This window comes from Doryrhamphus excisus, chromosome 15 (assembly GCF_030265055.1).
Source record: "Doryrhamphus excisus isolate RoL2022-K1 chromosome 15, RoL_Dexc_1.0, whole genome shotgun sequence".
NCBI classification, from domain to species: domain Eukaryota; kingdom Metazoa; phylum Chordata; class Actinopteri; order Syngnathiformes; family Syngnathidae; genus Doryrhamphus; species Doryrhamphus excisus.
This window is the reverse complement of record NC_080480.1, coordinates 10,316,627-10,336,114: the sequence shown is the minus strand read 5'-3', so window position 1 is coordinate 10,336,114 and position 19,488 is coordinate 10,316,627. Positions and strand designations below refer to the sequence as shown.

The 19,488-nt window shown below is 42.3% G+C and overlaps 2 protein-coding genes across 3 annotated transcripts; one reads left to right on the top strand and one right to left on the bottom strand.

Moving 5' to 3' along the window:
* Positions 1-547: 547 nt before the first annotated feature.
* LOC131103496 (protein FAM104A) lies at positions 548-5,741 on the bottom strand. The gene is made up of 3 exons (XM_058049816.1): positions 5,170-5,741; positions 4,813-4,927; positions 548-1,402 (listed from the first exon to the last, which is right to left on the bottom strand). Exons 1-3 carry the CDS (start codon positions 5,184-5,186, stop codon positions 1,181-1,183), a joined length of 354 nt encoding a protein of 117 aa, XP_057905799.1. The 5' UTR covers positions 5,187-5,741; the 3' UTR covers positions 548-1,180.
* Positions 5,742-6,027: 286 nt separating this feature from the next.
* Positions 6,028-18,914, top strand: hid1a (HID1 domain containing a). Of its 2 annotated transcripts, XR_009119616.1 has the most exons (20): positions 6,028-6,346; positions 6,791-6,940; positions 7,547-7,717; positions 7,935-8,051; positions 10,154-10,260; positions 10,333-10,449; positions 10,514-10,721; positions 10,799-10,855; positions 11,325-11,465; positions 11,549-11,639; positions 13,235-13,386; positions 13,468-13,546; positions 13,627-13,791; positions 14,118-14,345; positions 15,704-15,840; positions 15,910-15,996; positions 17,183-17,274; positions 17,355-17,513; positions 18,051-18,414; positions 18,523-18,914. XR_009119616.1 is itself a non-coding variant. In XM_058049815.1 (19 exons), the coding sequence occupies exons 1-19, from the start codon at positions 6,281-6,283 to the stop codon at positions 18,112-18,114; spliced, it is 2,388 nt and encodes a 795-aa protein (XP_057905798.1). In that variant the 5' UTR covers positions 6,028-6,280; the 3' UTR covers positions 18,115-18,914. The 2 variants fall into 2 exon arrangements, 1 of the variants encoding a protein (XP_057905798.1); XM_058049815.1 differs by having other exon boundaries at positions 18,051-18,914.
* The last annotated feature ends 574 nt before the right edge of the window (positions 18,915-19,488 follow it).

Genomic DNA, 19,488 nt, shown 5'->3' with positions numbered 1-19,488 from the left:
ATTTCACAAAAACATCTAGCTGGAAGCGTTCCCCATAGAATTTAAATGAAAGAATTTCTGCTTTTCAGCAGATCCCAGGAATTAGTGAGCTTCACGGTTTACCCCATTGAATGAAACCTACCTTCCATGGTAACATGCAAAAAATGTGTTATGTGGCTGTACATAATAACGAGGCCTTCTCCTGAAGGGGGAAATGCCATCATGAATCAGACATATTTCTAATGCTGAATTATCATCAGCTCATTCATCATCTCTAATTTAGCATCCATCACAGGCAGCAAAGTAATGGGGGTCTGCCGTGGCTGTGGAGGTAACCATGGTGATGCGGGGCTGCATTAATGTGTGTAATATGTTATTGTGTCTGACGAGGATGTGTCGTGTGCTAATTAAAGAAGTCTTTGGCGGCTCCTGCCTTAGACACAGGTCAGAGCTCATTAGTGGGGGGCTCAATGCATGGACAGTCATTCATTAATGGCAATTTGGAGGGAGGAGAAAGATGATTCCTCCTTTTAGTTGTGATGTAAAACATGACTTCATGGATCTTCAGTTTAGATCAATGGAAATTGATTTTTGAAAACACTTTTATTTCTGATATGATTTACAAGAGAGGAGTCAGTGGCATGACACCATGTACACTAAATACAAAAAATAGAACCATGGAAAAAAATAACTCTAGAAAGCTGAGCTGCACTTTCTCCTGGGTTTGGGGATCAGTGCACAAACCTGAAATAACGAGTCCAACGTACAGGCAGACACACTAGGGGCTGCTTTTGTCATTGATAAACCTCAGTCATTAATTACTTATTAGTTGCTCTGACATGTGGACTGTGCAGCAACATGCTGGAATTGAAGAGAATGGAAGTGCACCCAAATTGCTGTGATAGGTCTTTTCATTGTCTGGAATCAGGTTTTGGAGCTAACTATGAGAAAATGGACAGAAAGGTTCAGACCTATGACCTCCCTGAGATACCAGCCAAACAACCTACTTGGAGACTAAACGAGTCAAAAGTGACTGGCCTAAACTTGGACATTTTTGGCAGCTCCCATCATTTGCATGCTATTAAAAGCATCACATCGTCATTGCAGCATGTAAACCAGACCACTGTGGTCACAGTTCTTATTGCTGATTCTCTGAGGCCCTGATACCTGATCAGGTCGTCTTGGGGGACATGGAATGAGGTCACAGCGCCTCTCGGACGTGGCCTCGGCTCTGCAGGCTCTGGAAGTGTGCCTCCCTCAGGATGCGGTTGATGTGCAGGTAGGACCCCGGCTGCGTGGGGCCCCCCATGTCGGAGGACTCGCTGGAGCTGAGAGGACTGCAGGGGCCTGCGGCGCAGCGGCTGCTGCTACAGCTCCCAGACGCATGCTCTGGACTGCTGAGGCTGCTCTCGCTGTTCGATGACTAAAACAACAAAGACCTTTATTGAGACATGTTACTACTCGGGGTGTCACAAGACCTTGCCAGACTAAAATGTGACAGGATTTCTTGTTGGGCACTCATGGGCACTAGGCATTGGATAGTAATTAATTAATCACTCAATAAATGAAAATAAACAGTATAATTTTGCCGGCCTCATTCCATTTCCACGTGCATGCATGTCTGTTTTCCTAGTCTCCTGTTCCCAACAGGGGAGATGGACGATAAAATGAAGACGTGGATGTGCTATTTCATTCGGAAAGCTTGTACAACATAAGATCTAACACAAGATATCCCATCCATTTATTTTCTATGCCGCTTAATCCTCAATAGGGTCACGGGTGTATAGGGTGACCAAATGTCTCGATTTGTGAGGGAGTGTCCCGCATTTTAATTAATTTTAATGCGTCTCGCAAATTGACTTGCTGATCGACAGACACCAATTTTCAAACATGCTTCTAAAATCTTTTTATCAAACGCCTGTGTGAGCTGCGTGAGGAGAGCAGACAACACACAGTGGAGGTTATCATGGGGGCGGGTCTTAGGCTTTGTGTGTGGGTGGGTGTGACTGTGTGTGTGACTGTGACAGGCAGGGGTTGCTGTCAACCGGGCGCACATGCAGGGAAGTCAATTCAACACACGGCGACAGCGAGCCTTTTAGCGACACATTGAAAAGAGATTTGAGATGAATGAATGAAAATGAAGGACTCTGAGAATAAAAGGAAATGCAGCTCCAACAAGGTTACCTCAAGATATGATGAGAGTGAATAATTACAGCCTTCATTGTGAGCTCCTATTTGTAATTAATGCCTACAAGATAAACCTCTTTGGTAGCAGTTTGTGTTGTCTTTTTTTAAATGCAGATAATTTCAACTGAAATTCTGTGTCCTGTGTTTTTGTTTGTAGTTCTATAGTTGTTATGTTGTTATGGGGTAACTACGGCCCGGGGGCCACATGCGGCCCACCAAGCGTTTGAATCCAGCCCGCCAGTTGCTTTCTAAGTATTTCAACTTTTAACATACAAACTGGCAACATGACTTACAAGTCAGATGTCTTATTTAGTAAAAAAACCAAAACAACAAAACTGTAAAATTAAATTACATAGTTTGGTGTGGTCTGATGTTTAAAGTGTTCCTGAAAAAAGGGACATGAGAACATACAGCTGATAGTATAACACTTTTACAGATAAAATTAGACAAATAATTCAAGGCAAATTATAAGCATAAAATAGTGTGTGTGTTAAATATATGTTCTGGCCACACAATTTTGTTAACTCAATGCAGCCCACGAGTCAAAATATTTGCCCAACCCTGTATTATACGTTACTGGACAGTTGGCAAGCTGTGCCATATGCATTTTTGGTGTCCGCCGCGAGTGTCATCTGCGTCCCACATTGTCCCCCACAAGCATACTCCCTGTCCCACATCTGGTGAGTTTGGATCTGGATCTATCCTAGCTCACTTTGAAGACTGGTCGCCAGCCAATCATAGGGCACATATAAACAACCATTCACACTCACAATCATGTTTTTGGAATGTGGGAGGAAGTACCCGGTACCAGGAGTACCTGGAGAAAACCGCACGGGGAGAACAAGAACAAGAAAACTCCATACAGAGATGCCCAAAGCAGATTCAAACACAATCCTTCCAGATCTCCTGTTTGGCCAAAACACTAACCACTCAACCACCGTGTGGCAATACAAGATATGCATGAATAAAATAAATGTAATAAAATATAAATGTAATAATGATTAAATAGGCCGCGCTGTGGTGAGTGGTTAGCATGTGGGCCACAGAGTCAGGAGATCAGAAAGACATGGGTTCAATTCTCTGCTTGGCATCTCTGTGTGTAGTTTGCATTGGCGACACAAGGTGCCACAGCAAATTGGCGCGAACTGGCACCAACTGGCTGGACTCCTCGCACGACATTTATTTCTACCAAGTACAAGTCAGAATTTTCTTGTTGGTAGATTATTGGTTGGTAGACTATTTTACATATTAAAGTGATGAAACTCAGATTTGAAAATACATATGGATGAGCCGGATACTCATTTATTACAGATAATGCATTTTTGGCAGATAAGAGTATAAAACAAGTAAATTTTGTCATTATCCGCATTCGTGTTTAAAGAAAATGCTCATTATGTATTCACTCTTCACGCTCTATGATTGGCCAGTCACACACAGCGAGACGACTGCAGTCACAGATGACCTCAGCGGTGCTTCACACGGTGCAACTGGCAAGTTAAAATCGGCTCCTGTTGCATTGGTCACACTGCCTCCACTTGATTAGGTTTTCTTCAGCTCGCCTTTATTTGGGTTTGTATCTAAAGTTACTTGGTAAACTTGTCTTGTGACGTTCCTGGGCTTGTGTTACGTCTGTCACTTATGCATTTTTTTCTTATTCCATGAAATCATCATAAAACAGGTGTACTCTTGCTTATACTGTGTGTGTGTGCTGTAGCAATGTACTGCCAAAAACTTGGCATTAAACTGCCATTCAACTTGTGAGCTATTTGGTTGTCATTATATTTATCCAAAGGCCTTTAGTTGCGCTAGGCATTCAAGTGATAAGTGATACGTATTTAAAGACAAAGTTTGTGTTATTACGGGCTGTTGGTGTCAGCAATTCAGCCTTTTCTCATTCTGCCTTCTCTCTACTGGCTGGCCCTTTGGGAAGCGATCTCAGGTCGGGGTGCGATCCTGGAGAATGGCAAGTCGTACTGACCTGTTCAGTGGTCAAAATGTGTGTCAGTTTGTCACTTCCTGGGACTGCATTTGTTTTTCTTAATATAAAATTTTGCAATTGTAGCGGATAGGACTGTATGTGATATAAGCAAAGTCCCTAGAACACCTCCTCCAAACAGTCTCTCTTGGTCAGAGAGCCAGACGCAGTGGAATGTTTAATATATTATATTATATTATATTATATTATATTATATTATATTATATTATATTATATTATATTATATTATATTATATTATATTATATTATATTATATATTTAATACACAGTTCAGATTTTCATCCAGCTGACTGATTTGACAATGATATGTCTGATGTATTGTCTGGTGTCTTTTATCACCAACACAGACAGACGAACTGTGCGTACATTTCAACAGCAGCTGCCCAGATAGCTCAAATGTGTCACTGTTCTTAAGAGATATCCTTAGCTGCCCTTCGAGGTGCCTGGCATAAAAACGTGAAGGCCGCCCTGAACAGTGCCTGCACTAAATATACACATCGAATTAGGGAACAACAGCATCTGTAATGGACCTGGCAATTCCCAAGGATGAACTGGTCAATCATGATCGACGGGTTGGCAACCCCCGGGCTATATACATTCAGTGACTTTGTATACTTGTTCTGGATGGTACATATTATGTTTGAAGTTACCTCAGAGTCCCAGGCATCCCGTCCTGGCTCAGGAGAGAGAGGATGAGCTCGGTTCTGCCTTTTGGCTTGAGGAACCAGGTGGCCACTCTCATCACCAGCATTCAGCTGCCTTTTCCTGATGTAGGACAAGTTTTAGCATTAAAAAAACAGGATTAGTCGAATACTGGGCTGTGCCATATACAGAATGCTACATAGCACATAACGGGCTTTCAAACGTGCCACAAACAAACTACTATCTTTCTGAGAGTGTACACCGAATGGACATTAAAGCTGCGAGCACTGTTAGCGCCACTCAAAGCTAACCAACAAAAGATCTACAGCTTGTTCTTTAGAGTTTGTATGATACGTCTAACTCACCTGCTTTCAGTCAACATGTGATGACAAAAAATGCATAAATCTCGATGAACTGCTTTGCAAATCTTCCCCGGATGATCAAAGAAACAGCTCGACCGTTGCTAGCAGTTAGCTCGCTTTTGACAGCTGATTAGCTACAATTTGCGAGCTCTCTTCCCTGACAAGCTAATTGTGATTTATGTTATGAAATTAGCCATTGCCAATAAATTAAGAGAACAATCGGATATAGTTTTAACAGTCAGAGCGACAATTTAACAGCTACTTTACATCACGTCAAGGCGTACACGGCAAACGATGAGGGTCAAAGAGGCAAACATTCTTTCTTATACGTCATCCACAAGCTAACACTTATTAGCTTTTATGTTGACACGGGGAAATACCGCTTACAACTCATATTTTATCAAACGCGTTTAGTTTATCTCTGAACACATGTATCACCTTTCCAACTCAGTTATATTAGGAATAATCAAATTGTTAATTGAGCTGAAATTAAACACTAAATCAGCCTTCAGTAGCAATCAGAACAAGCCGCTGTTGTACTTGTGTTTACATGTTACTGCGTCTGCGCGGAGACCTACGCAATCATCACAGTAGGAAATTGCGTCGTATCATGCTTCCATACGTATTCAGTAGTATTTTTAATTATTTACAGATTAAATGAAGGAAAAAACACCAATACTGCAGCTACATCGATTCATAAGCGAATAAATTATAATTTTAGGAATTGTTTATTATACTCAGCGGTTAATTAAAATGTAGCCAAAAGATGTCGCTGTTTGTCGCCAATTGGATCGGGGGAATGTAGCTATCGCGCCTCTTCACATATTGAGACAACATAGTTAATTGACATGGATGATTGTGTTGTTATTAGATCCATTTTTTCTAAATACTTAGAATTGTTTATAAACATCTGGAAATACAGCCCATTTCGCGACTTCTGTCGTCCACACAAACCCGGAAGTGACACCCTTCCAGCCAATGGAGTGCAAATAAAGCAAAACAGAAACCCGCCTTCTTCTATGACTGAAAAGGACGGAGGGGAGATTAACAAGGATTCTCGGCGGCAACGGTGCCACCATCGTCATTCTTCTTATTATAAAGGCAGATAATCGCAATGGGCACCACCGACTCAAAACTGAACTTCAGGAAAGCAGTGATTCAGCTGACAACCAAAACACAGGTTAGACCCAACCATTGAAAACAAGGGGCGAGCGCACCGTTGCTCGGAGGAGATAAGACACCGCATTAAAAAAAACACTGCCCCATGTTGCAGTTTCTTAGCATCATATGTATTTACCTAGTGTGCGATTTAAAGATTGCATGCGCGTCTGGATAGAAATAATGTCAGATTTTGTGACGCAAACACGATTATAATCCTCTAGTCTCCATTTGTGACTGCGTAGGACGATAAAAGCGAATGTTAAATCAAAGCTGGTCTGCATGGATGCAGCAGGTGCATGGTGGTAGATAAATAGACTGTTTACATTGTCGTCAGCACTAGGCAAGCTACACAACAATAGAGCAGGACTAGATCATTAGATGCATAATGTAACGTCCATGTCACATGACATATATTTCCTGTACTATAATTCAACCTGATATTGCTGAACGTGTTGTTTTGCAGCCGGTGGAAGCCACAGATGACGCCTTCTGGGACCAGTTCTGGGCAGACACCACCACCACAGTGCAGGATGTTTTTGCACTGGTTCCAGCTGCAGAGATCAGAGCTCTACGAGAGGAATCACCCTCCAATTTAGCTACTCTGTGCTATAAGGTAAACACAATAATGCCTGCTACGTAATGGAACAGTGCTTTTGAACACAATGTATCCCACGCACTTAGATGTGGAAATCAGTGAGTCACCTCCCTCCTCCTGCTTTCTTTCACTTCCTGTCTCTGAGGTCGCAGGTTGCAACAACACATTAATAGGTTCATGAAGGGTTGGACAAAACGGTGGAAGCAGCACCATCGCCAGATAGCGTACAATTTCTCTTCATATATTGTCCCAAGGCTTTATTTACTCAACTGCGGAGAGCACCGGGACTTTATTAAGGTTTTAAATAAATAACAAACACACATCTGATACTGATTTATAGTAAAAATGTAGAATGTAGTTTTCCAGTCCCTGTTTTCATTGGGTTAGTGTTGAAATGTCTATTTTATAGTTGTTGCAGTAGTCGGGAATGCTGTGTGGGGCATTTTCAGCCTTAAAGGTGCAGACTATCATCTCTCACTTAGTTAAATTTTCTTTTCATCCACAATGGCATTCACATCATTGCCATCCAATCCCATATAATACAAATAATACTTGTAATATTAAAATGTATGTAACTTCCCTGGAACAATAACAGCCTTTCTGTTTTATGACACCTCTCCTCAGGCTGTGGAGAAACTAGTGCAGGGGGCCGACTCGGGCTGCCCCTCTGAGAGAGAGAAGCAGGTGGTCCTGAACTGCATTCGCATCCTGACCCGTATCCTCCCTTACATCTTTGAAGACCAGGACTGGAGGGGGTTCTTCTGGTCTACAGTGCCTGGCGCGGGTCGAGCCGGGGTGAGTGACCATCGGGTGGCAACACGCATCTTAAAATAAATCCCAGCTCTTGTTTATCAGGACTGAAGGGAAGGGTGATGGTGATGATGTGGTTTTGATGCTTACTCACTGCAATAATGTAACACATTGAATGACCTCTTAAGGTACTTTCCTCATTCCAACCGTGGCGGAGATATCTTTGTATTTTCTTTTATTTAAATAAACTGTACTTTTCCAGACAGAGGAGCTGGAGGATGATGAAGGAGCTCGCCCCCTGGCAGAGTCTCTCCTCTTGGCCATCGCCGACCTCCTGTTTTGCCCTGACTTCACTGTGCACAGCCACAGGAGAGGTCCGGTAAGAACCCAACACGACCACAATGCTAAGTCATCTATTGCTTCAGATGGAAGCCATAGTCAGAGTTGGCTTCCAAGCATTTCCTCCTTCCTTCTGCATAGTCACCCAACTAACCTGTCACCCAAGTTTGCAAATAAATTAAAAGACTGTGATGACAGCTACACTGTCACTCATAACAGGAAGATTAAAGGAATGTTGCAAGTCTGGCTTTTAATCATAATTTGGCTTTTTCAAGTCTAATAATTTCACCACAAATTTGTTTGTTTACCAGTGTATAAGCTGTTCACACTTTGAACCCTGCAGCTTAGTGATGCAGCTAATTTGTGTGACGCCTGGTGTTCTTTGGGGCAGAAATTATGCTCTTCCTCATCATTCATGATGTGTGACACCACTGATTACATTTTTTATTCGATACCGAGTAAAATTTAGTCTGGTGTCTGTGATACCAATCCAATAGCATAGCTCATAAAATAAAGATTGTTTCTTTAAGTGCAGTTAATTTAGACAAGGTCTGTGCTGCTGTTCATGACTGAAGTGTTGATATTTTGATTAGAGAATTAATTTTAGAGCCTAAAGATCTGGCATCGGAGGTATCTGCATGTCATTATTCATCATGGAGAACACGTGGAGAGGTTTCAGGTTGAAGAGCTTGCTACTTTTCCTCAGGTCTGCCGGTGGCTCTTAGCAGCGTGAAGCGGTGTTGAGAAGTCCAATGTCGTTGTCGAGATTTGGGGTGGCTGGACTGCCACTTGCTGGGGAGGACAGCACAGGACAGGACAGGCGGATTTACCCTCGGGCAACGAAAGAGGGAGAGAGATATGTGTGGCATTTGTGTGGCTGTTTGGGTCCTTTAGTGGTTTTATCTCCCATATTTTATACTGGTACGTTTTTTATTATTATGCCCTATCCAGAAATGATGGTAATCATCTTAGTGGATTATATTTATTATGAAAAATAATCTCTATGGACTATGATGTTTGCAGATTACATTGTGATTTGTAGTGAGAGTTGAGAACAGAGAAGAGTGGATGTTTGCCCTGGAAAGAAGAGGAATGAAGATTAGCCGCAGCAAGACAGAGTATATGTGTGTGAATTAGAGGGACCCAAGTGGAAGAGTGAGGTTACTGGGAGAAGAGATACAGAAGGTGGAGAATTACTTGGGGTCAACAATTCAGAACAATGGAGATTGTGAAAAGGAGGTGAAGAAGCGTGTGCAGGCAGGATGGAACGGGTGGAGAAAAGTGTTGGGCGTGATGTATGATTGAATAGTTTCAGCTAAAATGAAAGGAAAGGTATACAAAACTGTGATGAGACCAGCCATGTTGTTCGGTCTAGAGACGGTGCCACTGAGGAAAAGACAGGAAGCAGAACTGGAGGTAGCAGAGATGAGGATGCTGAGGTCCTCATTGGGAGTGACCAGGATGGATAGGATCAGGAAGGAGTACATCAGTGGGACATTTCATGTTAGAGGCCTTGGAGATAAAGTCAGAGAGGCCAGACTGAGATGGTTGTGTTTAGAGCTGCCAGGTAGGAGGCATAGAGGAAACCAAAGAGGAGGTTTATGGATAGAGTGAAGGAAGACATGAGGGTAGTTGGTGTGAGAGAGACAGATGCAGAAGACAGGGTTGGATGGAGGAGATTGATTTGCTGTGGCGACCCCTGAAGGGGAAAAGTCCAGAAAGAAAGAAGATCTTCGGACGATGCTATAGAAATTAAACTTGGACTAACAAGTCATGGAAACAATGATTAGACCACCCTTGGTATGAATGTATTATCCACTTGAGGGACATTCCAACATGGACTATGACATTCTGAAGTCAAGCACTCTCTTGAAAACAAGGCAGCATGGTGGTATAAGTGGCATGATATTAGTTTGCAGGAGTGCTGCTGGCACTGGGGAGCTGTGGTTTGAGGAAAAATATGCATGATTTTAGTTAACTCTTTGTCTGTTTCTTCACAAAGAAGATCATTCATGGCTATCTACCGCCTTGTTCTTTTCAGAGTACATGCTGCTAATGGCAGAAACAAACACAAATCCACTTTTACTTTGGCGGAGGTCTATGTTTTTCCAGTGTTAATTAGATATGTAAATATGTTTGCAGGACTCGGTGGAGAGCATGCACTCCATAGACAGCTGTGAATACATCTGGGAAGCGGGAGTGGGCTTTGCGCAGTCCCCCCCTCTAAACTATATCCATGACTTAAATCGGTGAGTCCACCTACGCCTCATTTACTCCCATCTACTCACCGGTGGAGTCATTTATTTATGATTTATTGTCAGGACGGAGCTGCTGAGATTGCTCCTCACCTGCTTCTCCGAGGTTATGTACCTGCCCGCTTCATCAGACACCAATGTCCTCAACCCCTGGGTGACCTTCTTCTGCTCCACTGAGAATCGGTAAAACATCATCCTCTCATCGCCGTGTATGCCTATCATTTAACGCTTGTGTACCTCCTACCAGGCATGCTTTGCCCCTGTTCACCTCTCTGCTCAATGTGGTGTCCGCCTACGACCCGGTGGGCTATGGCATCCCATACAACCACCTGCTCTTCTCCGACTATCGGGAGCAGCTGGTGGAGCAGGCGATGCAGATCCTCATTGTGACACTGGAGCACGACAGAGGGGGTTCCCATTGCCCGTCCTCCCCGTCCAGTGTGGAGGAACGAGAGGTTAGATTCAATGACTGCTGCACATCTTTTACAATGTGATGATGCACTAATAATAATTTGCCTTTCTGTCTGTGCAGTCCACCGGCCCTGAAAACCTGTTTGTCAATTATTTATCAAGAATTCACAGAGAGGAGGTAAAAAAAATACTTAAAGAGGACCTATTATACCACTTTTCTGACCTATAAATGTTGTTCACACCAGATGCGTAGATTCTTAGAGTTCATGCACGGTAAGTCAGGGGTCTCCAGCCAGTAGCTCACAAGCTACCAATTGCTCCTAACCACTAACCACTCCAAAGGCTTTATTCATTTATTATTAAAAATTAGTAAGTGGGGTTCGGCAGTAGTCCGGAAGTACTTGGGAGTGTGACCAATCACAGCGGAGTGGGCATGCTGGAAGTTGGGCTGTGGGTGGAATAAATTAAAACAGACCGTTTTTGAAATCCAAGGAAATACAGCTGGAATAGGTGCAGATGCTGAAAGATCTAGAAAGTATTCTGTGCGGGTTGTCGTGTGGAGCTGCTCTAAAGAAGTCCATAACTCAATGTAAAGGTCTGAAAAATGAGCGTAATAGGTCCCCTTTAAAGGCCTTCTTGTCTTCCAGGACTTTGACTTTGTGCTCAAAGGCTTAGCTCGTCTGCTAACCAACCCTTTGACTCAAACCTACCTGCCCAATTCCACCAAGAAGATCCAGTTCCACCAGGAGCTTCTGGTGCTTTTCTGGAAACTTTGTGACTTTAACAAGGTTGGGTGGAGAATTTACAAGAACATTTTATTGTGATCCAAGATGCGGTGGTATTAAAAGTCTGTGTTTGTCTTCCCATGCAGAAATTCCTCTTTTTTGTCCTGAAGAGTAGCGATGTACTGGATATTCTGGTTCCAATACTCTACTACCTTAATGATGCTAGAGCTGATCAATGTAAGTCTTTGTACTATATATAGTAAACTTGGAAATACTTTAGAGCAAAATTCCCAAACCTATACCCCTTTCGTCATGTACCCCCTACCTACTCCAGCACACTTTAAAACAATGTTTAAAACAACATTAACAACATCGTCATTAACTTGAAATATTGAACATGATGAATTGGTTAATTAATTTTGCAGTAGGTAATTAATTCTATTTCAAATATTTGTATTTTGCATGGTAACATTTTTATGAGCGTGTCACATGACCACTGGCAAGTATTTGCTTCCATATTTTTTATTTCAGCCGGATGTTGGGATCCTTCCATTTCAATGAGTTGAACTTGAGCTTCACTTTTGTCCATTTGCAATCGCTATGATTTAAATCTGACTATAACTTGATAGCAAAATGATAGGGAAAGTTTAAGAAACATGATAAAGCATTACAAAGTACAAAAATAAATACCACCAGTGATAAAGCCTCATTTTCAGGGAAATCTCCACTCATCCTGACATGCACATACAGTACATATATTGACAGGTTTTTACAGTGCAAGGATTGGGACAACAATATAAATGAAATCTTCAAGATTAAACACCCTTAATGCACAACATAATCGAACTTACTTCATATAATTCATAAACTTCATGCTGTCCCCTCCCCTCTGCTTTGATTGTGCGCTCTGTGCTGTGAGGCGTTCAGGCGCACTCGAAATTGTGAGTGTTAGGCACTAATTGTTTTTCATTTTTATTCATATACCCCCATGACATACGTAGACCCATGCTTTGTTTCACAATGTCACAGTACATAGAAAATTCATGTTTCTCCTCAATGAACCACAGCTCCCTCTGCGCCTGCAGCACACATGCACACTACACATTACCACCATGCTTGACACAAGAAAATTATCACACTACTCCCTTGTGTTGAGTAGTATTTAGACCAATGGTTCTCAACTGGTGGTCCGGGACCTAAAGTGGGTTGCGGAGCTGTTTTCATTGGGTTGTGGGGTTTTTGTCTTGGACAAAAAGAAAAAAAATGTCACGAGCCAATGAATGTCCATCATGTTCTTGTCTGAACTATTTCTTCGCTATGCCGCCATGAGATGCATGACATGTTTCTGGGCAACTGTTTGAGGGGGAGAGGAAGAACATCAATTTGGAGAGTTAATGCGCTGTTCATCCGTCACACAGCTGCAGATATCTGCTGGAGATGAGCTTGCTATAAGGAGACAGCATCAATTTATGTTGTGTTGAAAACATTAATTCATTCATTTTCTGCACGCTAACCACTCGACAACCGTGTTGAAAACAGTTACTTGAAATTTGAGATATATACTGTATGACAAGTTTGAGTTTAAAAATTCCCCCAATTTGGCTCACACTTTTCACTGAGGGGTGATGGTGCACCAAACCAGTTGAGAACCTCTAATTTAGCCAATAATGGCTGTGTTGAGTCATTTTAAATGGATAGTAAATATATATTGCTGTAAAGGCTGCACACTCACTACTTTAAAGTATATAATTTATTTGTGAAAATCATAAAAATGCTTGCTGAAAGATTTTTGAAAGATAGTCTATCTAATCTTATGTTGTTATTGTCCGTAGCCCGTGTGGGACTCATGCACATTGGAGTGTTCATCCTCCTGCTGCTGAGCGGAGAGAGAAACTTTGGAGTGCGCTTAAACAAGCCCTACGCACTTCATGTGCCCATGGACATCCCCGTCTTCACAGGCACTCACGCGGACCTGCTCATTGTGGTGAGAGGCCCGACATGTCGCCATGGAGACTTGAGTAAAGGAAAGAAGCCAACCAGCTGTTGCTCTTGTTTGCTTTTGCAGGTTTTCCATAAGATTATCACCACGGGCCACCAGCGTTTACAGCCACTCTTTGACTGCCTGCTCACTATTGTTGTGAATGGTGATTTTACTCATTGTTATGGATCTTATCAAGAACTCCCTTTGTGAACAATTTGCCTAAATGGCCATTTTCTTCCACAGTGTCTCCCTATTTGAAAAGCCTGTCCATGGTAGCGGCTAACAAGCTGCTCCACCTGCTGGAAGCCTTCTCGACAAGCTGGTTCCTGTTTTCTGCAGCCCAGAACCACCACCTTGTCTTCTTTCTGCTGGAGGCGTTTAACAACATTATACAGTACCAGTTTGACGGTAAGAGAACTTGTTCTTGGAGCCTCAAAATGCAAATATTTGAGAATGTGTCATCTTTCATGTGTGAGTGCTGCACAACCACAACCACAACAACAATAATGGATGAATAAGTATCTAACAGTGACAACACTCCTTATAGTTCAGGAAAGGAGGAACTCATTAAAAGGAATAATGTAGCCAGAAGGAGGTAGCTTAACTTCCCAAAGCAAACCAGTTGAGACCGACTCAACAGCGCCTGTGCCTCATTTACCTCAAGACAGAATCAATCAATTGCACACAATTGCCAGAATGCTGAAACATCAATGGTCTAATGTGTTCTTTTCCAGGTAACTGTAACCTGGTGTACGCCATCATCCGCAAACGGAACTTATTCCACCAGCTGGCCAACCTGCCGTCAGACCCTGCCTCTATCCAGAAGGCTCTGCAGAGAAAGAGGAAGTCACCTGACGTTATCTCCCGCACCAGCTCACAGGAGACCGTGTCCATGGAGGGCTCCCGCCCCGCGGTGCCAGCAGAGCCTGGAACCTTGAAGGCCAGTCTGGTTGCCATGCCTGGTAAAATAACATATTTATATGGTGTAATTCACATTTCATTCATATTTCATCACGTTTTGAGAATGATGAAACCCTTTGCTTTTATTTTAGATGTTCAATATTATATGCCGTATATTCCTGTGCCTAAGGCTTTTTAATTGACAGTTACATAAAGTTTTATGTAAAGTGTTTATATTTTTTCTTTTCGATTTACCATGGCATGCTGTCAATTCATTTATGGGCCACATCATGACTGATGGCAGCCCATTCTTGCATAATCGATGCTTGGAGTTTTTCAGAATTTGCATGTTTTTGTTTGTCCACCCGCCTCTTGAGGATTGACTCAAGTCCCCAAAAGGATTAAGGAGTTTGGACCCAAAATGTTGATGTTTTGTTCCCCCAGCAAGTTAGTTAGCACTTTTGCCTCACGACAAGGTGCTTTGTCATGTTGGAAAAAACATTGTTTGTCACCAAACTGTTCTTGGTTGGCAAAAGTTCCACTCAGAGGATGTTTTGGTTCCTATTCTTTATCCATGTCTGTGTTCTTTGGTAAAATTATGAGTGAGCCCTGAGAAGCAATCCTACTCGTGAATGAATGTTGGCATGACACAGGACAAGCTTTTTTTTTATAGGTCCCCCAAACAATATTCAGCAGAATATTGTACCTTTTGCCCTGTGATTGGCTGACGTCCAGCCCAGGGTGTACCCTGTCTTTCTCCCGAAGACAGCTGGGATAGGCTCCAGCACCCCCGCGACCCTCGTGAGGATAAGCGGTAGAAAATGAATGAATGAATATTGTACCTTTTGTCAATACCAGCTTGTCCCAGATGTTTTTCCCAGAGATTTTTTTTTTTTTTGCTGCCCTTCTTGACTCCAGGCCATCTTCCGACAGTATTCTCCCCACTGTGCATGTAGATGCACTCGTACTGCCTGCTACCATTCCTGAGCAAGCGCCGCATTGGTGGTGCCCAGTTCCTGCAGCAAAGTCAACTTTTAGAGACAGTCCTGATGCTTGCTGGCCCTTCTTGAATGCCCTCACGCCTTTTTCATCACAATTAAAACTCTATCCTTGAAGTTTTTAATGGGCTGATAAATGGTTGGTTTAGCTGAAATCTTAGCAGTAGTGTTATCAAGCCCTGTTTGTGCAAAGGAAGGATGAAGGATCTTGCAAGTAAGCACGGTTAACTAAGGAAAAACAACAATTTCAAGTTTCCAGTCTGTTATCCTCACTCAGCATGATAGAGTCATCTTCAGCCTTTGTCTTTGTCAACACCCTCAACCTACAGTACATGTTTTTCACCACCACTCAATCAATTGTCCTTATTACTTATATGTAATCTACGTATAATGTTTAGTTTTGTATGTGTGTGACCCTCCAGGTATTGATAAGCTGACTGAGAAGTCCCAGGTATCAGAGGATGGCACCATGGTTTCAGTGCCAAAGACAGAACACTCGGAGCAGACTGCAGCCACAGGAACCAGCGACACAGAATCCAACTCAGGCAGAGACAATGAAGTCAGTGTTGTGGTTCATGTTCTCGTTGCCAGTGTGTGTAGTGTGAGTCTAACTCTTTACTGCTCTCAGGATGTGTTCTACACTGAAGCTGAAATGGAGAGAAGACGTTTGTCGAGTGCTTCTTCAGCATCACTTTGGGCTCCGACACCAGATTGGGTCAGTAGTAGTGGTTTTTGACAATAGATTAATACGATCCTTCCTTCCTTGTTGCATCAGTAGGTAGTGTGATACAGTAAAGGAATGTACTGTACTGTACTGTGGTGTGAAAGGGTGTTTGCCCACTTCCTTCTTATTTTGCATGTTTTAGATCATCAAACAAATGGTCAATGACAACACAACAGACCACAAAATGCAGTTTTAAATGAAACTTTTTATCATTAAGGGAGAAAAAAATCCAAACCTACATAGATAGCCCTTTGTGAAAAAGTAATAACTGGTTGGGCCACCCTTAGCAGCAACAACTGCAATCAAGCATTTGCGCTAACTTGCAGTGAGTCTCTTACAGCTGTGGAGGAATTTTGGCCCACTAATATTTGCTAAATTGTTGTCATTCAGCCACATCAGAGGCATTTCCAACATGATGCCACTGCATCTCAGGTCAGGACTTTGACTAGGCCACTCCAAAGTCTTCATTTTGTTTTTCTTCAGCCATTCAGTAGTGGACTTGCTGGTGTGTTTTGGATCACCAACACATGGCCGGACATTGTCCTGCAGGATTTTTTAGTAGACAGCAGAATCCATGGTTCCATTTATCACAGCAAGTCTTCCAGGTCCTGAAGCAGCAAAACAGACCATCACAGTACCACCACCATATTTTACTGTTGGTATAATGTTTTCTTTTACGCCAGTTGTAATGTGACACACACCTTCCAAAAAGTTCATTTTTTGTCTCAGACCACAGAGTATTTTCCCAAAGATCTTGGGGATCATCAAGATGTTTTCTGGCAAAATTGAGATGAGCCTTAATGTTCTTTTTGCTCAGCAGTTTGTTTTTTCTTGGAACTCTGCCATGAAGGACATTTTTGCCTAGTGACTTTCTTATGGTGGAGTCATGAACACTGACCTTAACTGGGGCAAGTGAGGCCTGTAGTTCTATGGATGTTGTTGTGGGGTCTTTTGTGACCTCTTGGATGAGTTGCTGTGCTCTTGGGGTCATTTTGGTTGGCCAGCCACCACTTGGCAGGGGGGAAATCACGTTTTCACACAGGGCCATATATGTTTTTCTCCCTTAATAAAACATTTCTTTAAAAATGCAACAACACTCTGACCGCTGTATATGAAATGATACAGTTCCACTCCGGTACTAAAGGGGGCAACAATGGGCATTCCTTTTCTTTCTCAGGTCCTTTCCTGGAAGTGCAAGCTGCCACTGCAGACCATCATGCGACTGCTGCAGGTGTTAGTTCCCCAAGTGGAGAAGATCTGTATTGACAAGTAAACACATCTACACATTTTCCTCACTTTTTGCCGTAGTAAGACATCGGCAATAAACGTCCTCTTGATTGTGACCGCAGGGGTCTGACTGATGAATCTGAGATCCTGAAGTTTCTCCAGCATGGAACGTTAGTGGGCCTGCTGCCCGTCCCTCACCCAATCCTCATCAGAAAGTACCAGGCCAACGCTGGCACCGCCATGTGGTTTCGCACCTACATGTGGGGTGTAGTCTATTTGCGGTGAGTCCACCTCTGCTTTCCACTTAGGGGTGAGCTGGAGCCTATCCTAGCTGGCCAGTCATTCACAGGACAAACAATCACAGTGAGGTGATTTGAACACAGTAACACCTGGCTGTGGGGCCCATGTGCTGCAGGAAATAACGAAAACAGAAATAAATGTCCTTTACTAAAACCTTTTGATATTGTAATAGTTGAAAATGAATTACTCTTCCGACACTCGCTTCAGTAAAATGAAAAAAAAGCTGAACATTAACTGTCATCCAAGTGTAAAAAGAAATTAACCACTTTAAAATTTGGAGTTTGTTACTTTACTCTTTAAAGACTCAACTTTTATGGTAAATGAGGACAAATGTTGAGTAGTAAATGTCACACATCTCATCTTTTAGCACTAGCTTCTCTAATAAAAGCGTAAAAAGAAATTAGGCACTCATCTTTTAATATGATCAACTCTCATGACAGAGTAAAAACAAGTTTACTAATCATGAAAAATGCTCATAGATAATAATAGAAATATCTCTGTCCCCCCTTCCCCACCAGCAATGTGGACCCTCCCATCTGGTACGACACAGATGTGCGCCTCTTTGAAATTCAGAAGATGTAGGATGTCATCAATGGATTCTTCAATGGATGGATGGGTTCCCATGTAAAAATCTCACTGTGTTAAACTTGCCTCATTCAGTAGTCATCATGATGATGCATGTTTTGGGTCGCTCATTGAGACACAAAAACGGTATTTATTCCATTTGTCAACATTGTCAGTAGGCTACTAACATCTCGTTCGGACCTGAAGAATGTGTGCAGAGATGACTGCATTTTGTTTTGATGTGGAACTCTTTTGTCAGTCACATTTCAGTCAGACAAGTCAAACTAGTTCGAGAGAGGCGACATCGTCCTGGGAGGGGTAAGTGTTTTTTTCCACCAGCTGGCTCGATGCTGGAAGGCAGTTGGCCTCAATGTCGGGGTGAGACGTTATGCTAATGAGCGTGTTTGACTTTTTTCCATATCACAGGTCACGTTTGGGGATTCCGCTGTAAAATAAGAACTTAAGGTTGTGTACTTTATCCACGATTACGCTGAACAGCACCATATCCAAGTTTAACATTATTCCATCTTCTTGACATGCTTTAAAGTGAACTTGCACCTTTTTATGTTATGTAACAGTAAATAGTCTGTATGTGAAGGACAGTGTTGAATATATACACATGTATCAGTTTAAAAGTGTATTTTCCTTAAATTATGCTGAATATGTATATACTATATATGTGTGTGTGTGTGTGTGTGTGTGTGTGTGTGTGTGTGTGTGTGTGTGTGAGAAAATGAGGAAAATTGTGTTCTGGACTGAATACTTGCATTTGGAAGACTGATTGCAACATGCTGAAGTAAAAGCGTTGTGTATTGTGACCACAAGATGGCACCGTTTCCTTCTGATACGGCCCGAAAAAGCCCTCTTATAAGATACAGTTACATTTATTATATATATATACAGGTAAGGGCCAGAAAATTAGAATATTTTCATACACTTGATTTATTTCAGTCATTGTGTTCAAAAGGTATAACTTTTACATTATATTTAATCATTGCACACAGACTGATGCATTTCAAATGTTTATTTCTTTAATTTTGATGATTATAGGTGGCAACAAATGAAAATCCGAAATTCCGTGGGTCAGAAAATTAGAATATTACCTAAGGCCAATACAAAAAAAGGATTTTTAGAAATGTTGGCCAACTGAAAAGTATGAACGTGAAAAATATGAGAATGTACAGTACTCAATACTTGGTTGGAGCTCCTTTTGCCTCAATGACTGCATTAATGCGGCGTGGCATGGAGTCGATCAGTTTCTGGCACTGCTCAGGTGTTATGAGAGCCCAGGTTGCTTTGATAGTGGCCTTCAGCTCTTCTGCATTTTTGGGTCTGGCATTCTGCATCTTCCTCTTAACAATACCCCACAGATTTTCGATGGGGCTAAGGTCA